Source organism: Lotus japonicus, chromosome 1 (genome assembly GCF_012489685.1).
Source record: "Lotus japonicus ecotype B-129 chromosome 1, LjGifu_v1.2".
NCBI lineage: Eukaryota > Viridiplantae > Streptophyta > Magnoliopsida > Fabales > Fabaceae > Lotus > Lotus japonicus.
The window spans coordinates 127362206-127380849 of NC_080041.1; the positions used below are offsets into that span (position 1 = coordinate 127362206).

At 37.5% G+C, this 18644-nt stretch overlaps 3 protein-coding genes and 1 long non-coding RNA gene across 4 annotated transcripts; 1 reads left to right on the plus strand and 3 right to left on the minus strand.

The window, feature by feature from the left end:
- Positions 1-2137: 2137 nt before the first annotated feature.
- On the plus strand, positions 2138-3009 carry LOC130732640 (uncharacterized). The gene is made up of 2 exons (XM_057584650.1): positions 2138-2186; positions 2275-3009. The coding sequence occupies exon 2, from the start codon at positions 2281-2283 to the stop codon at positions 2614-2616; it is 336 nt and encodes a 111-aa protein (XP_057440633.1). The 5' UTR covers positions 2138-2186; positions 2275-2280; the 3' UTR covers positions 2617-3009.
- A 4930-nt stretch (positions 3010-7939) lies between these two features.
- On the minus strand, positions 7940-9335 carry LOC130730499 (F-box/kelch-repeat protein At3g23880-like). Its single transcript, XM_057582527.1, has one exon. The coding sequence runs from the start codon at positions 9286-9288 to the stop codon at positions 8110-8112; it is 1179 nt and encodes a 392-aa protein (XP_057438510.1). The 5' UTR covers positions 9289-9335; the 3' UTR covers positions 7940-8109.
- Positions 9336-12194: 2859 nt separating this feature from the next.
- LOC130732641 (uncharacterized) lies at positions 12195-14538 on the minus strand. Its single transcript, XR_009017092.1, has 6 exons — positions 14419-14538; positions 14213-14289; positions 13471-13618; positions 13333-13367; positions 12926-13034; positions 12195-12344 (listed from the first exon to the last, which is right to left on the minus strand). It is a non-coding gene; the product is annotated as an uncharacterized LOC130732641 (long non-coding RNA).
- Positions 14539-16864: 2326 nt separating this feature from the next.
- Positions 16865-18644, minus strand: LOC130732642 (F-box/kelch-repeat protein At3g23880-like). Its single transcript, XM_057584651.1, has one exon. The coding sequence runs from the start codon at positions 18578-18580 to the stop codon at positions 17489-17491; it is 1092 nt and encodes a 363-aa protein (XP_057440634.1). The 5' UTR covers positions 18581-18644; the 3' UTR covers positions 16865-17488.

Consider the following 18644-nt stretch of genomic DNA (forward strand, 5'->3'; position numbering starts at 1 on the left):
CTCCATATCAGTACTATTATTAATCTGTTGAAAGGAAGCAAACAAAAATTTGTTCACTTAGTGCACTATTCATGATAATCCATGTTTTTCAGGTACCTTAAAATAAAAAAATTGACATCCTATACTTGAAAACTCACCTTCAATGCTTTAATTTCTTATAGCAAGACAGGTTCTGAGTTGACCTGTAAGTGTGAAGCAAGCACTGCAGAATCAAAACACCAAATTTTACAACTCTCAAAGAACTCACATCTTGTTGATTCAGAAAAAAATGAGAGTTTGCCCCTAGGTCACAATTTGTAATGTCCAAAGAAGAGGGCTACTTGCCAGTGGCATAGCATTAAACATTCTTAGGAAGCTATATATGTTGCAAGTTAAAGAGTAGTTGGAAGCAAGGTATGGGATGACCTAGGAGCAGTCCACAATATAGAGATGATTTCCGGTTATTGTCTTAACTTCAGTGATGGTCCTTCAAACGACAATATCCACACTATGTCTTATGCTTTAGCTTTTAAATAATATAATTTTTAATAATATAAGTGTCATGAAGGTGTCTAGCCAAGAAAATAGTTCTCAAGTGTCCGAAACACAATTTTTTATATTCACAACGCAAAGATGTGTTAAACACTTGTAGTTTGAATGTCCACGGACACTTCATATTAGATAGGTGTTTGTGCTTCATAACAAAATACAAAATACATATTACATGGTATATCATTATCAACAACTACATTAGAAATAAATTAATGCCAAAAATGAACTAATACTTGCTTGAAGGGCAGCTCACATGTACGGAAACAAAATGGAACACAAAGTGAATTGTTACCCCAAACATAACAGCACATATGCCGGAAACTGAACAATTTAGTCCAAGAATCATTATTTCCATACTCCTTCATAACCCAAACATCCTGCCAATTAGCAACTATGCACAAGCAATCTCTCATGACATCCAAGGTTAAGACGATAACCTCTTTTCCATAATCAGGCTGCAAAAGTTGTTGAAATGATTCTTTCCCCAAATCAAGAGAAATAATACTCTGCGTACAATTGAAATCCCAGAATTTCCGAATTGAAGGGTTCCAGACAACAAATGAATAACCAAATGAATTCCGGTGGTCACAGGCTTGAGAACGGAGGGGAGGGGAGCGGATAAGATATGAAATGGCTAATACATGAGCGGCTTTCCTCGAACCTTACGATCAGTATGCGGCGGTTGAGCCGGCGAAGGTGCCTTCTGGCGAATTTGGGATCTGAAATTAGGGAATTCCAGGACTTGCAAACGCACCGGAGTTGCGAGAGGAACTTCACCGGCAACCTGATTATAATTTCTTCCACGATCTCATTCGGAAGGGTTCGCAGCGGAGGCGCGTCACCTCCTCCTGGCGCCATTAATTTTGTGTTTGTACAAGATAACCTAATTTTTGGGTTTGGGGCCCCCCCTATGGGGCTCCCCGCCCCACTTAAAGTGGGGAAATTACTGGAACGCCCCCCTTTAATAGAATACGGAAGACACATTTCCGTATTGAATACGGAAGTTTAATATCCGTATTATATTAGTATGTAAACCGGCAAGGGTTTATTCAAACCCATTTCAAACCCATTTCCGTATTTTACCAAGCTCTTCTCCCCTCTTCAACCTTCGATCTCTGTCGCTCCCCTTGCTTGAACCGTGTACTTGAAAGGTTCCATCATCTCCATCAAAGCTCTTCACAACCCCATTCTCAGAATTGAAACCTAGAGGTAAGGATTTTTGGATTTTCCCCATTTAACTTGAAATTATGTTAATCATTGAACCCTAGGGTAGTCGATTGTTGCTTGTGTAGAGGTATTGTTGGCTGAAATGTCTTGAATGTGGTTTGGGTTTAGGGCCGATAGCTCATTGTCGTTAATGGCGTTTCTGGGTAAATACGGATCACAGGTTTCCGTATTGAATATGGAAAATGGTTTTCCGTATTCAGTATGGAACATGGTTTTCCGTATTGAATACGGAAAAACGTTTTCCGTATTCATCTCAGAACCAAACCCAACACTTATAATTGATTCTGGGTTCAGAATCAATTATAGAAGGTTTCCAAAGCATTTGTGAGGGGTGGTACAGCGCTGTGGAGGATTACATGAGGTGGTACAGCGTTGTGTCCCATCGGTTCATCATCCCTGATGATAGGAGGGAGGAGTTCAGTGCAGTGGTAAGTTTGAATTTTATTTTCCATTCAATTGTGATTTTTTGTTCATGATATTTTATTTGTATCTAATGTATCTACATTATTTTTGCAGACTGTTATGCGTCGGGCCGTGGACTTGTTGGAGCAGTCACTCGAGGTGCCAGATGCTCCTGCAGAGGGCACGCATTCCCGATCCCTCACTGAGAGGGCGCTGGATCTTATTAGATCCAATGCCTTCATTGGTACCCAGGGGGTAGCCTTTGCTGCTGTCCGAGGAGCTAGAGCTGCAGGAGGCAGAGGTCGTGGAGACAGAGCGCGTGGAGGCAGAGGCCGTGGAGGCAGAGCCCGTGGAGAGGGTGCTCCTGCAGAGGGTGCGCGTGGAGGCAGAGGCCGTGGAGGCAGAGCCCGTGGACCTAGAGGTCGTAGAGGGGCCGGTAGGGGTCGGGGCGAGTGATTGACTATATATTTGTATATTTTTTTTGTATTTTTATATTATGACATGTGACTCTTTGTATTAGGACTCTCTTTATATTAATCATGCTTTCTATTTTCACTCATTATATGCCGACTCTTGTATTGAAAAAAACCCGTATAACTACACCGTAAATAATCAAAGGCAGGATAAGTAACATAAATAATTCATGGCAAACAGTTTAAAGGGTACACGAAATTATTCAGAAGCAACACGAAAACAAAATTAATCCTCAGTGATATCGATGAAGTCGTGGGGTCCGCTATCCTGTGGAAATACTTTGACTATGTTGGGCAACGTTATATTCAGATAACGAACAGATTTACTCGGTGCAAACACAGCAACCTGCAAGTAAATTGCAAATTTAAAAGATTAATGCGTACTTGTTCAAAGGAAGCAAGATTAATGTTTAAGGTAATAGACCTTTTGGAGAACAAGAACAGATCCAACAGTTATGAAAATGATGAAGAAGAATAAAGAACCCAGAGAGATTTATAGCAGAATGGTCAAAAGATTTATGGTGTTTGGTGGATAATACAAGTGTGGTTGGGGTTGGTTGGTGGTAGATAGTAATGTCAGGTTTCAAGTTCGTCATTTAGTGGATGAAAATGACAAGACTCTGATGATGGGGTGGTTGGAAATGACAGGACTCTGATGATGGGGTGGTTGTAAATGACAGGACTCTGATGATGGAAAGTACCATACCGAATACGGATTGTTACTTTCCATACTGAATACGGAAAGTACCTTTCCATATTCAATACGGAAGATAACAATCCGTATTATATCACGACTCAGAATTCAAAAACCCATCCTTCTAACTACTTAAACTACTTAATCTAACTACTTAAACTACTTAATCTAACTACTTCCACTACTTAATCCTACAAAATAACAACAAATAAACACATAGACTTACCTCTACTACAACACTTGTTGTAGTGGTGGAGAGCTTGGGAAATGAAGGAGTGGATGGTGGTGGAGAGCTTGGGAATGAAAGTGAGGTAGGAGAGGGTGAGAGAGAGGGTGGTCTGGAGGCATTGAGGAGGTTCAGGGGGGCTGGTGAGGGGTTGGTGAAAGTTGGTGAGGGAGGAGTAATGGTGGAAAAAGGGGGAATCCTGTCAGAGTTAAATACGGAAAATACCTTTCCGTATTCATCAAAATATAATACGGAAAGTACCTTTCCGTATTCAGTTAAATTGAATACGGAAAGTACCTTTCCGTAGGGCACTTTTGGGTTTAAAAAAAAAGGGTGGGGCGCGCAGCCCCATAGGGGAGGCCCCAAACCCAACTCCCTAATTTTCCCCTGCTACTCTCGCTTTAATATTTTTTACAATCTATTATTTTCTCTCTCAGTGTCTTGGATATATTTTTACAATTCATTCATGATATTTTAAAGTATTATATTATATAATAGGTTAATTTTTAGGAACCGAAGGTGTCGTTGGGTATGTGGTAGAGTTCATTCTTATATTGTTCTTTGAGTAGAGACACCATTATCTTTAGATGATAGACGTATTTTTTCCCCTCACACTGTATTAAAATTTTAATTGGAATTGTACTTTATCAGACAATTCCAATTTGATAGATAATATATGTTTTGAAATGTAAATAAACATCGATTGTAAAATTATAAACATACATATTTCTATTTTAACCGAAATTTGGTATATATAATCATGATAATATTGTATAATTCAATAGTTTAATTGGTTAAATTTTGTCTAAATAATCATTATCGTTTATTATAGGAAATGTATACGTACTTTATAATGATTATGCTATCTATTTACAACTTTTCGTGGGTGGAGAACTCCCTCTCCAAGTGTTTCTTATTTATTTTCTATCTTAGCTGATTGTCATAACTTAGTGTCTCATTTTAATTCAGTTTCTGTGGTTTTTGTACGCCGTAGTGGCAATTCAATTGTAGACTATCTTGCTAGACACGCTTCTTTAAATCCGGGAGTTGTCTGAATTGAAGAAGTGTCGCCCAAGGTTCTGCTTATGGATACTGATATTTTGGCCCTGTTCTACTATTTATCAGTTTATTTAAAAAAAAAAAAACTTCAATAAAATATACTCTACTTATTTACAAGATATCTATAACTCTTACCATCTTGCCTTCCCATCACAGACCAATTGTGAACACCTCCTTGTCCACTATAGACTCGAAGAAATCAACACAATGGTTAGCATGGTTTCACCCCCACCACACATCCATTTGATTTGGTAGAATGATGTTCAACATTTGAAACGCTCTTATTTCAGACTTTTTCTTTAAAAAAACCATTTTCAACTTAAAAAAACATTTTAGGTGTTTGTTTCAGCTTTTGAAAATGTTATTATGTGATCGTGGGCTGCTCAGTAATCGTTGGTTGCCTCCTCACATTGGTTTTGTGGAATTCAATATTGATGGCAGCTTTAGTGAAGGGGAACTGAACATGGGGCGTGTGGGAGTTCTCGGGGATGAAAAGGGGAAGTGACTACTGACTACATGGTTTTGCTGGTATGGAGAGCAAGGTGGTAGCACGCTCATGGCTGAGGCTCAAGCTCTTCGTGACGGTCTTCGCCTAATTTGGGAGAGAGGACAGCGCAAAGTGCAGTGTGAGCTGGGCTGTGGTGAGCTCATGTGCTTGTTAGAGCCCCATGAACAAAGCATGGTCTTCCCTATTCTGAACGAGATTTTGGACTACCTTGGTAGGGAGTGAGATATTTCTCTCAGTCGCATTCCCTGAGAGTGCAACTCAGTGGTGGATCATATGACAAAGTTTGTAGTCCGTTCTAATTGAGCGGAGTTTTGGGTTCTTGATGTTCCTTCAATTCGAATTGGAAACTCTTATTTTGTGTTATGCTCTTCACTTAGCGTAGTTCTTTCTTGTTCATTGTTAGTAGTTTTCCGATGTAGCAAAAAAAAATCTAAAAACAAATTACAGTAGAAACTCTTTAAATTAGTACTCGGTAAATTAATAAACTCTCTAAAATAATAAATTTGTCCGGTCCCGACTTGGGCCAATGTAAAAAATTAAAAAACTCGATAAAATAATAAGATAATAATTTTTCGGGAGATCCCTTTATAATTTTCGGTCCCAAGAAAATCATAAATTAATAATTCATAGAAATTGAAAAAAAAAATATTACACTATATTGAAATATGATTCAATAGTTGTATGTTTTCCTTTAAAGTTCAAGTCTATTTTGAGCTCTTCTCTAACTTTTCTTTTAAAGTTCAAGTCTATTTTGAGCTCTTCTCTAACTTTTCTTATTGCATCCAATAGCTCAGGTGTTGTATTTTTTGTATTGTATCATAAAGTTGTCTTTTTGTTTGGTATATACAGTATAATTACTTTTTTTAGAAAGCAAAATAGAATATATTAATTACAGCTTATCAAAGCTGAAAAGGAGACAAAGCAGATGTGATTAGTAACAACAAAAAGCTAATCACCCACAGTGAAAGACAGTCCCCAAAGAAAAAGACCATAAAGCTATACAACAGACAAGAAACCTACACCAAACCAAAAAGAAAGAGACCCAACTCAGAGAACGCCAACCTAAAAACCTAAAAAACTACAGGACCAAAAACCTCAAGATCAGAAGATTACAAAAACCCAAAGGCATACTACCACACCAAACACCAAAGGAAAAACAACCAGATTCAATCAGAAACACCAAGTCACCAAAAACCCACCCTAGGGAAGCGAAACACATGACCTCCTTACCCCAGAGGAATCTTGGCTAAAGATCGCCCCACCATCATCAGCGACATCATCCTCACAATCACCTCCATCCTCTTCAGACCCTACAGCAGCAACAAAACTTTCCACTAACGACATAAAAGACAAGCCTGAACAGCACAGAGAACAAGAGCCACAATCGGGTATCCACCGAAGAGAAACAATCGAAACAGAGCAGCCAAGAGGAAGGAGATCGAAGGAGTTGCGATTGGGGGCAGAACAGGGTCCAGAAAAGAAAGAGAAGAAGGGCCTCGCGCAGGGAAGTCACGACCGCCGCCCAGAAGAAGAGCGGCGTGAGTCGTGAACCTGGGAACACAGAACAGACACAGCACGGGCAAACTAGCAGGGGAGGAAGACGCGAACAAGACAGGGAAGGAAGCCTGAGCCTGCCTTCGGGCCGCCGCCGTCCCTAGTGGCTGCGCCGCTGGATGGACTAGATTCCAGAACCCTAGCAGAGAACTCTCCTGCTTTTAGTTAATCGAGATCTGCACCCCTAAACAGTATAATTACTTAAAAACTCTTTAAATTAATAATTATTAATTTATCGATAAATTAATAACTCTAAATTAATAAATTTCTCCGGTCCTGACATTATTAATTTAAAGAGTTTCTACTGTATTTTAAAAAACTACTTCAATTAGTTTATCAGGAAAATTTATGATAAATGAGAGAGAGAAAAAAAGTAATTTTAATTCGTGCAAATAAACACAAATGAGCTTATGTTTTTCTAAAAATTTCTAAAAAATAATATCTTTTTTAGACATCTAAAAATTATTATTTTTTAATCTGAAACAATTTTTAAGTGAATTCAATAATCACCATATTGGATTTGACCCTGAAGATCATAAAAAATAAAAGGAGAAAAGAAAATCTCACCCCTTGACATAGTGATTCAGTCATTAAGCTCAATGGAATAAAGGGAAAAAATGGACAAGCGATAAATATAACTAAAATATCAAAGTGAAGGACCTAAAGGCTAACATAAGCACTCAAACTCATTTGACACATGCTGAAATGTATTTTTTTTTAAGAAGAAAGATAATATATTGATGAGCAATAAACTTGGTAACAAGACTCTCTTAAGTGAGCCAAACGAAGATACATACCTACAACGACCAAAAGAAGTGGAAGAAAAACAAAAACAGATACCTACTAGTCCCTTGAGCCAATAACAGTCTCCAAGCACAACATCATCAGCAGCCCAAAACATATGCTGAGAAAGCCAGTAAACCAATGGCAGCATCATTCAGGAGAAAAAAAAACAGTGGCTCAAAACATAAATGAAGCCTAGCCAGTCCAGTAGCCCTCCAAAGCAAAGATTTAGAAGGGCCAGAACTGATTAGTGCAGGTAGCATATGGCACCCCCATAAAACAAGACGCAACATAGTTTGCAGGCATGACAGCAAGCATAAAACCGAGAGGCCAAAGCTCTAACAAAACACAACACAGGCATCATGACAGGAAAGCCGCTAAATATCAGCATCACAAGGTTCCCTACTAGACTTCATAGCAAAATTGAAAATACACATGCATCGACAACTAGCATTTGAATATATAAATGTAAACAACAGAACTTGCTTGAAGGGTGATATCAATGGGAAAATGGATATGCAAAATTAATAATAGTCAATTGGTAGTTGATACATTCTTCAAGAACTTAAAACGGCAAAAGTGACACATAATCTACTACCTTCTAATTTTGAGGAAAAGGTGAAATCAAACTCTCAATCACAACATACATATCTTAGATACCAAAGTACATACCTTCGATCAAACCAGGTTTGTATTCTAGAGCAGAACTCCTAAAAGTGCCACTTTTATAATTATAAATATCTAAATTCCTATACTGGAAGAATATTGTTTCATCATCCTCAAGAACACAAAGTGAATTGCAACCCAGAATATAGGGACAACATGCATGCCAGAAGTCAGAAGGCAAACTGAACAATTTAGTCCAGGAATCATTATTTCCATACTCCTTCATAACCCAAACATCTGAATTAGCAAGTAAGCACAAGCAATCTCTCATGACACCCATGGTCAAGTAGTCAACCTCAATTCCATAATCAGGCTGCAAAAATTCTTGATACGATTCTTTCCCCAAATCAAGAGAAATAATACCGTGGCCCCGATTGAAACCATCTTCACCATCACCTGTCAACCAATTAACTGCACCGCTCACAAATTTTCCATTATGACAACAGCCCCAATAAGGGATACAAGGTGAATCCTGAATCCTTCTCCAAGAATTGGAGCCCAAAGTATGAACCATGACATGAGTTTCTGCAAGACATACATAGTAAAAGATCACAATCACCTTGAAACTATCAGAGAGATGATCGTAACCAAACCCATAGGAAGGAAATGTATGTGCATCAGCATCACAATCCTCTAGCAGTAGATTTTCCAAAGGTGGCAATTCCCAGAATTTCCGAATTGAAGGGTTCCAGACAACAAAGGAATAACCAGATTTATGACTGAACTTGAAACAACAGATGATGCCATCGCAGGACCCAATGATTAAATAATCCAGAGGGCTATCGATTTGTGTACCACCGGTGGTCACAGGCTTGAGAACGGAGGTGAGCGGGTAAGACACGAAATGGTTTTCATGTGAGCGGTTCCTCAAGTGTACGAGGAGGATGCGGCGGTTGAGCCGGCGAAGGTGCCTTCTGGCGAATTTGGGATCGGAAATCAGGGCGTTCCAGGACTTGCAGACGCACCGGAGCTGCGAGAGGAACTTCACCGGAAACCTGATTATGATTTCTTCCACGATCTCGACCGGAAAGATTGGATGCTGCGGCTGCGGCGGCGGCGCGTGATGTATGTCGCCGGTGGAAGAGTCTGAAATTGAAAGTGAGGTTAAAGTCACTGTGGAGGGAGGTGATGATACAGCGTCGTTTTGATCATCTCCCAGCTCCATTTGAGTTTCCCCTGCTGCTTTCCTTTCAATATTTTTTACAATCTATATTTTCTCTCAAAGTATCTATTTATATATATTAACAAAAGTGACTTAAGCATTAAGTTTTTATTGTTATAAAATATGTTGATTTTTTTAAAATGTTAAATACTAAAAAAATAAAATACACTCACATCTCTTGAGGTTTCTCGGAATAACACTCCACACTATTTTTATATAAAGTTAAATATATCTCTCACTTAGTATTTATATACACCGTAAGACTATCCACAATGGTTTCAACATTCAACACCTTCAACACTCCATTTTTTCTCTTCCCAACACTCCACATCACCTTCTCTCTCCAGTTCAACACTTCATTCAACTTTTACCCACTCCAATGGTTTTTCATTCAACACCCTACCCCCTACCCCACCACTTTTATTTCATATTTTGATTTAATTTTATATTTTTCTTTTTATGATTTCATAAAATTAAAATTTACGATAAAAATTAAATTAAACAAACTATTATCGATTTAATTTAATTTAATGTTTTTTTTATTTATTTAAATTAAATTAAATTAACGTAATATTTTTTTAACGTAAATTAAATTAAAACACTTAACAAAGGGGATAGTAGAAAGATTAAGATGAATAAGATGATGGAAAACTTGGTTTTTTTTTCTGTGTCCAAATCAAACGAACCAAGTCTCTATTTATAGAGAAAAAAAAATCATGAATTTTGGTAAATTTTTTATATTTTTAAAAATTTTTTTTAAATGAAATAATTGAGTTGGAAAGATTAGGATAAAAGAAAATCGCCCGGACCAATCAACGCGTGACACGCGTCACTCATCAGACCGTCTCTCTCTCCTCTGACGCGTGGCACGCACGGTGCCCAACCGACGCGTGCCACGCGTCCCACCACCGGTCCGCCTGGGACCCGCCTGCTGCCACGCCCTGCCCATAACGCGCCTTGTCCGCGCGTGTGTGGCACGCGCCTGGCGGTCACCAGCCAGGCCGTGCCATGTGTCCCATGCTGCAGGTTTCACAAGTGTTGAAAATTTTCAACACCTCTCTCCTCCCTCCAACTTTCAACACTCACTTTCAACACCATTAAACCCCACTTTCAACATTAAACTACCCACATTCAACACCATTGTGGGTAGTCTAATATCTACAAAAAAAAAAATCTTCATACATTTTAGTCACTGGAAAAAGTTCTTATGATATCAGATTTAGTCCTTTAAAATTCTCTTTTATCAAATTTGGTCTTTCTCCTTTTTCCTCTCTTCTTCTTCCTCCCTCCCACCATTTTTCAAAAGAACCACTACCGCAGTCAAACCTTATCCATTATGAATTAACACATATAAATTTTAGGCTTAAAGGGTCCAAAGACCCCTGAGATTACAAAAGGAATCAAATCCAGGATCTAGAAAATTATTTCATCAAATTGGGTCCCTAAGAATTTTTTTTTAATTCAATTAAGGACAAATGCTGCCAGACTTCAATTTTATCCTAGTCAGCAATTCGACGTGACTTTTTTTATTTATTTTTTATTTAAAAATTATAAAACTATTTTTTAATTCCAACTCATTTATTTAAGGAGAAAAAAAATTAAAAAACTTAATAAAATTCCTAAACAATAGAAACTAATCAATAAAAACACAAAATGCTTCACCTAAAACAGAGCTTAGCCTAATCAACGAAAACTCCCCAAAAGAAATCATAGATAAAATCAATTCACTATACAATGATGAAAATTTGATCAATGAACGTTAAGTAATGAATGATTGTAACGATAATTAGAGGGGAAAGGGAAAGGGGAGGAACTGGAGCGAGAAGGGTCGTTGAAGAACTTGTCGGCGTAAAAATCGACACCGACGATGCAGAGGGATTTGCGGCAGTTCTGATAGACCCATCGGGGCATATACAGATCCACTGGTAGGGTCCGACTTCGACCCTTCTTCATCTCTGAAAATCCAAACACGATTCTCACCCATCTCTCTCGTCCCCTCACTTTGAACCCAGATCCAAAGCCATTTGGGTAAGCAACAAATTTTATTAGGATGCAGAGCCAATACATAAAATTGGTTGCGAGACCCACTCGAATTAGATAAGAGGCTCTCCCTTGTGAAGTCCTTCAAAGTAGAGAATCATCCACTTGAAGGTTGAAGATGAGCAAGGAACATGACGTGGAATCGGACAAGCAGAAGAGGTCACCGTAGGAGACGACGTTGGCGCAGGAGGAGGGTGAAGAGTCAGAGAGGGAGAGGAAGAGGGAGACGTTGCGCCAGGTGTCGCGGGTGCAGTCGTAGAGAGGGTAGTGGCGGTGGAATTGAGGGTGGGAGAGTAAGAGAAAGGAAGAGATTAGGTTTTCAGTTGGCAATTTGCTCCAAATTTTGGGATCCATTGGTTCTTGTTCAACATCATTCTAGGTTTTGAGGTTTTTTTTTCCAGATTGGATTAGGGATTTGTTATTATTTAGATTAGTTTAGGTTATTGTTTAGATTAGGGATTTTATTTAGATTAGGATTTTATTAAGTTTTTTTTCTGCTTATATAACTGACTTGGAATTAAAATTAAAATTTTAATTAATTTTTCTAATTAAAAAATAAATAAAAAGCCAAGTGATAAATGTGACTAGGACAAAATTGAGATGTGGCAACATTTGACCTTAATTGAATTAGAAAAAAATTAGGGACCCAATTTGATGAAATAATTTTCTAGGTCCTGGATTTGATTCCCTTTGTAATATCAGGGGCCTTTGGACCCTTTAAGCCTAAATTTTAATCAAAATAATATTAGTTACTAAAATTATATAATGAGTCTATTCCAAAAAAATATTATATAATGAGAATTCCCATTGATCATTTTGTTTAGAAGAATATAAATTATATTTTAACACAATTAAATTTAATTACATATTTGTGTTTTTTTTATTAAATTTCATCATAACAATAAATTCATCACAAAAAAGTGTGGAGCATGTGAAGAAATACCTGACTTCATCTCAGTACAGGGCTGATTCTGAGAGGGTAATGGAGGAGTTTAGGCTCTACTTGAGTGTGTGCTGCACTTTGAAAGGTGTTGAGGTAAAGATTCCTGTGTCAGTGCATAATGCTAGACATGCCTTTGGTTTTATTATTATAGTAATGTGCACCTAATTAGTTTCTTTTGGTGTTCCTGATCTAAAATCTGTAGTCATGGAGCAGTTCAAAGATATTACCTAATTTGCACTACAAAACCATACAAATTGCGGCGGTTTTTTTGCAATTTTCAGCAGATTGAACCACCACTGTATACAAAATCGGCGGTTTTTTGTTGACAACGTAATGTCATTCGCCATTATCCACATAATGCCAGTTTTGGGAAACCGCTGTTGCACCCGCCATAATTCACTAAGTGATTAAATGACGGGTTGAACCGCCGTAATATGCCGTTTGTAACTTTTCATGTGTTGTACAAAACAGCGGTTTGAACCACCATAATTTACAATTTGTATAAAACAACGGTTAAACCACCATTATTCGTACTGATATTTTTTATTTCCTAAAATTGTGACAGATGGAACATACTGTTTAACCAGATTTTGGAAAATCTCATTCATTAATCAAAAGAGCATGCCATTTTTCATAAAGGGAACAATATATAATTACCTCAACAAGGACTTTTTCCTTCTTTGACTTAGAATCAAGGGCATCCTTCTCAAGAGAAGTTTAGCAATTTGGTTATATCTGAGCCACACTTCTTCATAGAAGGAAATATCTGCACCCGTTGAAGAAACAAAAAGCTGAGTTATCTGGTATGCTTGACGCTACCAAAAAAAAACAAATGAATTTCCGTGCAATTGTATTAAAAAACAGAGATTCAGAAAAATAAGAAAACTATAGAATAACATTTTAATAAATGAAGAGATGGTATACTAAATCAATATGATACAACATCTGCGTGCACCCAATGCCTCTTTCCTCAGTAACTTTTAACAGATAAATTCCAGAGGTCTATATTATTTTGTAATATAAGGGCCAATCGACTGTTCTCCATAACACAAAAGAGTTAGTACCTGTGAGATTCCTATTGAAGCATCATCGTTACCACCTGATATCAATAAATAAAAATTAGAAATTTCTGATGGAAACAAATTATTAAAGCCTGTTTCAAAAGAAAGGGCAAGTAAGTTTAGGATAGAGGTTCTCATTACAGTAAATAAGTACTAGCATTGTTGAACAAGAATTGCACAATCTGCTAGCTTTCTTCTTATAGGAAAGCTAGCAGATTGACAGTGACCGAGTCCAGTGGCAGTGCCATCCCACCAAAGCTAGAAGAAACACTAGAAGTAGAAACCCCTTCTACTTAACAAAGAAAAATGTTAGACAGAACATATGATAAAACAACAAATCACATATAATAAAATATCCCTTAGATTCAAGGCATGCTTAACCATCAATTCATCACATGCTCTATAACCAGGAAAATATATATGCTTTATTCCTGTTGAATCAATAAAAGCATTCAGAAATACACCATGTAGAAGATGTATCATAAAAGATATCTGGAAAAGCAAGTCAGTTACAGAACTATAGCAGACAAACACACAATTTCAAACAATAAACCAATGTCAGCATTATGAAGGGGAGGGGGAGTAAAAGGAAGTAAAGAACATTATGAATCGATTAATGCAAGCAGCATTATGAACCAATTACCTATAGATTTGTCTAAGTATAAAGATAGAGAAACATAGAACCACTAGAAACTAAAATTATCACACAGTACCTTAAAAAAATAGAAAAAAAAAACTAAGGACAAAGAGGGAAGCAATCCAGCAAGCCACTTCAAGGAAATTGCCACTTAGTTGAAAATAGTTTTAGGACTGGGATCTGCCAAGCCCCCAATAGTCAATCTCTCTTGTTTTAAGAGACTGAAAAAGTAATGCAGAGTTTTACCTTGAAGATACACACCAGCAGCAGTCCCAGGGAGAAGACCACTACCAGACCCAACAGGAACTGGAGGGAATAGGATTCTGCATATATAGAAACCAAACAAAATATGTAAACTCAATTAATTACTACAGAAGCAAAAAACACACTTAATGCAGGGAAAATTAAAGCAAGGGATCAGAAATCAGAATCATAAAGACAGGATTGCATACAGGCTACTGATTGTCCCATTCAATTAATTTGCTAACTGCTAATAAGCCACGATGATACCCTTCTCCATTTTCACCCCTACAAAGAGACTACTAAGCAGTAAGGGATTTACGAGTTTGTAGCATGATAGACTGCTCAACACACATACACACGCCTACCTTAGAAAGAGCACTGCATCACCAGAAACAAAAGATTCTTTTGGCTAACAAAAATACTCCAGCCAGTAGTGAGCAGATGCCGCCTTGGCTGACCTTCAAAAATTACCACATGGACGTCCTGTATCACTTATAGTCAATATGCAAATCCAAACCTTTCATATAACATTTCAAAATGATAGGACTCTAGATTCTTTACTTGTCTATTTCCAAAGAAGAAACTCAAACTAAAATTAACTAAAGATGCATCAATACAGAAATAACTAGACAAAATGAAAAACCACCTCTTCTTAGGGAATCAAAGTAACTTGTGTGTAAACCTCATCATTCTCCTTATTAGCCTATTGATGGAGAAAATCACAGAAGAAAACACGATTAAACCAAAACCAAATAACAAAAGCAACAAAAGGGAGCAAATTTATATATATATGCCCACAACCTGGACCAATAAGGTAATGTGAAAAGAAGATACTCAGTTTTGGTTTATATTTTATAGACTTGAAGCCATATCTTCCACCCGAGATATTTTCTAAACATGATACCTTAAAATCTAAAGCCACCAAAACGCAAAAAAAAAAAATATATATATATATATATATAGACCAAATATTTGCTTCAGATTCCATGCAACAACACACTAGAGAATTGAACAAAAATTGGACAACCACATGAATTGCTTGAATGTCTTGACATTATCAAAATTAGTGAAGATTGGTAAAAAAGAATTCAACCTTATCCAACCAATTCTAAGCTTTTCAGCTTAAACCTCAATCATAGTAATATGATTCTTTTGATTCAGCACCTAAGCATCAATCTTGTCTAGCCAAATACCAATTCAGTTTTAGCAACAAATACATCAGAACAAAATTTATTGAAGTAACAGCTAGGTTATGAGATAATCAAAATAGGTCAATTACCGGTGAAAAATCAATTGCTGGAAACATTATGATACTCGGCGATGCTTCTTCTCTTATCACAACTCACAAGGATGCACCCCTTGAGTCACCAAAAAAACATAGCACAATGGAGCGTATTTAGCTATTTGAATCATCAGAACTCCAAAGCAACAAAATCTACATCATCTTACATACCAAATGCTCTAAGGAGAAAGAGGGAGACATTTCATGGTTGGAACTCAAAGAGCACAAGAATGGAATAAAAAACAAAGCGCAACAACCAAATCACATGCGGTGAATCAGAGAAGAAGCAAAATGCGCTCTTTCTTTTTCCCTCTTTTTCTGATTTCACGATTTCTTCCAACGATGAGGTGAAAATCTGTCACTGAGCATAAGCTGCTTAAACAATTTAGTGTGAAATTGTGTTCGTGCAATTTTAGAAAAGAGATATGAGAGGGCGCGAGTAATGTGAGAGCCAAAGAATATTTTTTTGGCAATAGGTGAATTAAGTCGGTTTGACCGCCATTATATTACAAAAACCGCTAGAATAATTTAAAAATACGTCGGGCCGGCAAACCGCCGTTTTATACATAATAGTGGCGGTTTATTGAACCGACATAATATAAACACCATAATTTAAATCTTTTTTGCAGTGTTATGTAACGATGAAGACTACGAGTATGTGTCCATAATATTGAATTTAGGATATTGAATGCATCTTTCACATGAAAAAAAGCATGTCAGGATGACACAATCCGTATCTCAAATTAAACTTTGATTGCATTTGGGAATTTACTCTGGCTCAAAAAAAAAAAGGCCAAGAGATTGCATCACATGATTTTTAAGCCACAAGCTTCAATGTCTTTACACCTCTACTTAATATGATATTGATGATCATGAATTATAACCAATAGAAACTGATCCCAAGAGTCCAAGACCTTTCACTTTGAGGTAGTTCAAACCTACCCTCATTTATTTTATTGATAACAAATGAAGAAAAAGTTAGTAATCTCTTATCTGGTTGCTTCCAGACTTTTAGAAGATATGAAGAGTGTGCACCTTTATGTGCGAGGACCCCCAAAGTAACCAAGGACATTTGCCAAATCTTTGAGGAAAACACGGTTATATAGCTACCTACTTGTATGGAAGACTCTTCCCAAAAATACGTGAACACCCCACTGATGTTACATTACATCACTAAGGGCTGGTTCAATCCCCACTCCATATCAGTACTATTATTAATCTGTTGAAAGGAAGCAAACAAAAGTTTGATCACTTAATGCACTATTCATGATAATGCATGTTTTACAAGTATCATAAAATCAAAAAGTTGACATCCTATACTTAAAAAACTCACCCTTCATGCTTTAATTTCTTATAGCAAGACAGGTTCTCAGTTGACCTGCAAGTGCGAAGCAAGCACGGCAGAATCAAAACACCACATTTTACAACTCTCAAAGAACTCACATCTTGTTGATTCAGAGCAAAATGAGACTTAGCCCTTTAGTCACACCTGGTAATGTCCAAAGAAAGGGGCTACTTGGCAGTGGCCTTCCATCAAATATTCTCAGGAAGTTAGTTAGCAAGTTGAAGAGTAGCTGGAAGCAAGCTATGTGATGGCATAGGAGCAATTCACAAATTAGCTATGACCTCCATGGTTAGGGTCTTAAATTCAGTGATAGTCCTTCAAACTATCATATCCAAAGTATGTCTTATGCTTTTAGCTTTTAAAACATATGAGTGTCGACTCAAGGGCCCGAATTGCAATATTTTATATTCACACCGCAAAGAGATGTTCAACACTTGTCATTTGAGTGTATGAGCACCAGACACTTCATCTTACATTAGAAATACATTATTGCCAAAAAGGAAATCATACTTGCTGACATGTCCGTAAACAAAATGGATAAGGAAAGCGAAAATTTAACAAATAAAGCAAAATTAATAATAACTAATTGAAGAATGTAACATAAAAAATTTAAGATACATTCTTCAAGAACTTCATCCAGAACTGCAAAGGGTTAATTTGGAGGACAAGGTGAAATCAAGCTCTCAATTTCGACATACATATCTTTGATTTTTCCAGGTTTGTTTTCAAGATCAAAACTCCTAAAAGTGCCATTTTCATAATTATAACCTAAGAGGGATCTATAATCCTCAGAAACATAAACTGCAAGGTTACCCAGATAGTAGGGAATTTTAGAAAAGGAGTTAGAAGGAGGTAAACGGAACAATTTAGTCCATGACTCATTATTTCCATACTCCTTCATAACCCAAACATCCTGCCAATTAGCAAGTAAGCACAAGCAATCTCTCATGACATCCATGGTCAAGTAGTAAACCTTAATTCCATAATCAGGCTGCAAAAATTCTTGATACGATTCTTTCCCCAAATCAAGAGAAATAATACAGTGGCCAAAATTGAAACCATCATCACCGTCACTTGTCAACCAATTAACTGCACCGCTCACAAATTTTCCATAATCACGAGAGGCCCAATAAGGGATACAAGGTGAATCCTGAATCCTTCTCCAAGAATTGGATCCCAAAGTATGAACCATGAAATGAGTTTTGTAACCGCGTGGCCATATCACAACCAGCTTAAACCTATCCAATAGATGATCATAACCAAACCCATACGAATGAACTATCACTCTATTTTCCAAAGGTGGCAATTCCCAGAGTTTTCGAATTGAAGGGTTCCATACTACAAAGGAATGACCAAGTTCAATACTGAAATTGCTACAACAGATGATGCCATCGCAGGAGCCAATAATCGAATAATCACGGTTACCGTATTTCAGTGGGTTATCGAGTCGCGTGCCACCTGTGGTGGCGGCATTGAGAACGGAGGGGAGCGGGTAAGACATGAAATGGCTGTTCTCGAACCTTACGATGAGTATGCGGCGGTTGAACCGGCGAAGGTGCCTTCTGGCGAATTTGGGATCGGAAATCAGGGCGTTCCAGGACTTGCAGACACACCGAAGTTGCGAGATGAACTTCACCGGCAACCTGATTATGATTTCTTCCACGATCTCAATCGGAAGGATTGGCTGCGGCGGCGCGTGTAGTGATGAAACAGCGTCGTTTTGGTGACCTTCTCCTGGCGCCATTTGTATTTGTACAAGACGACGCAATGACAAAACCTAATTTCCCTTCAATATTTTTTACCATCTA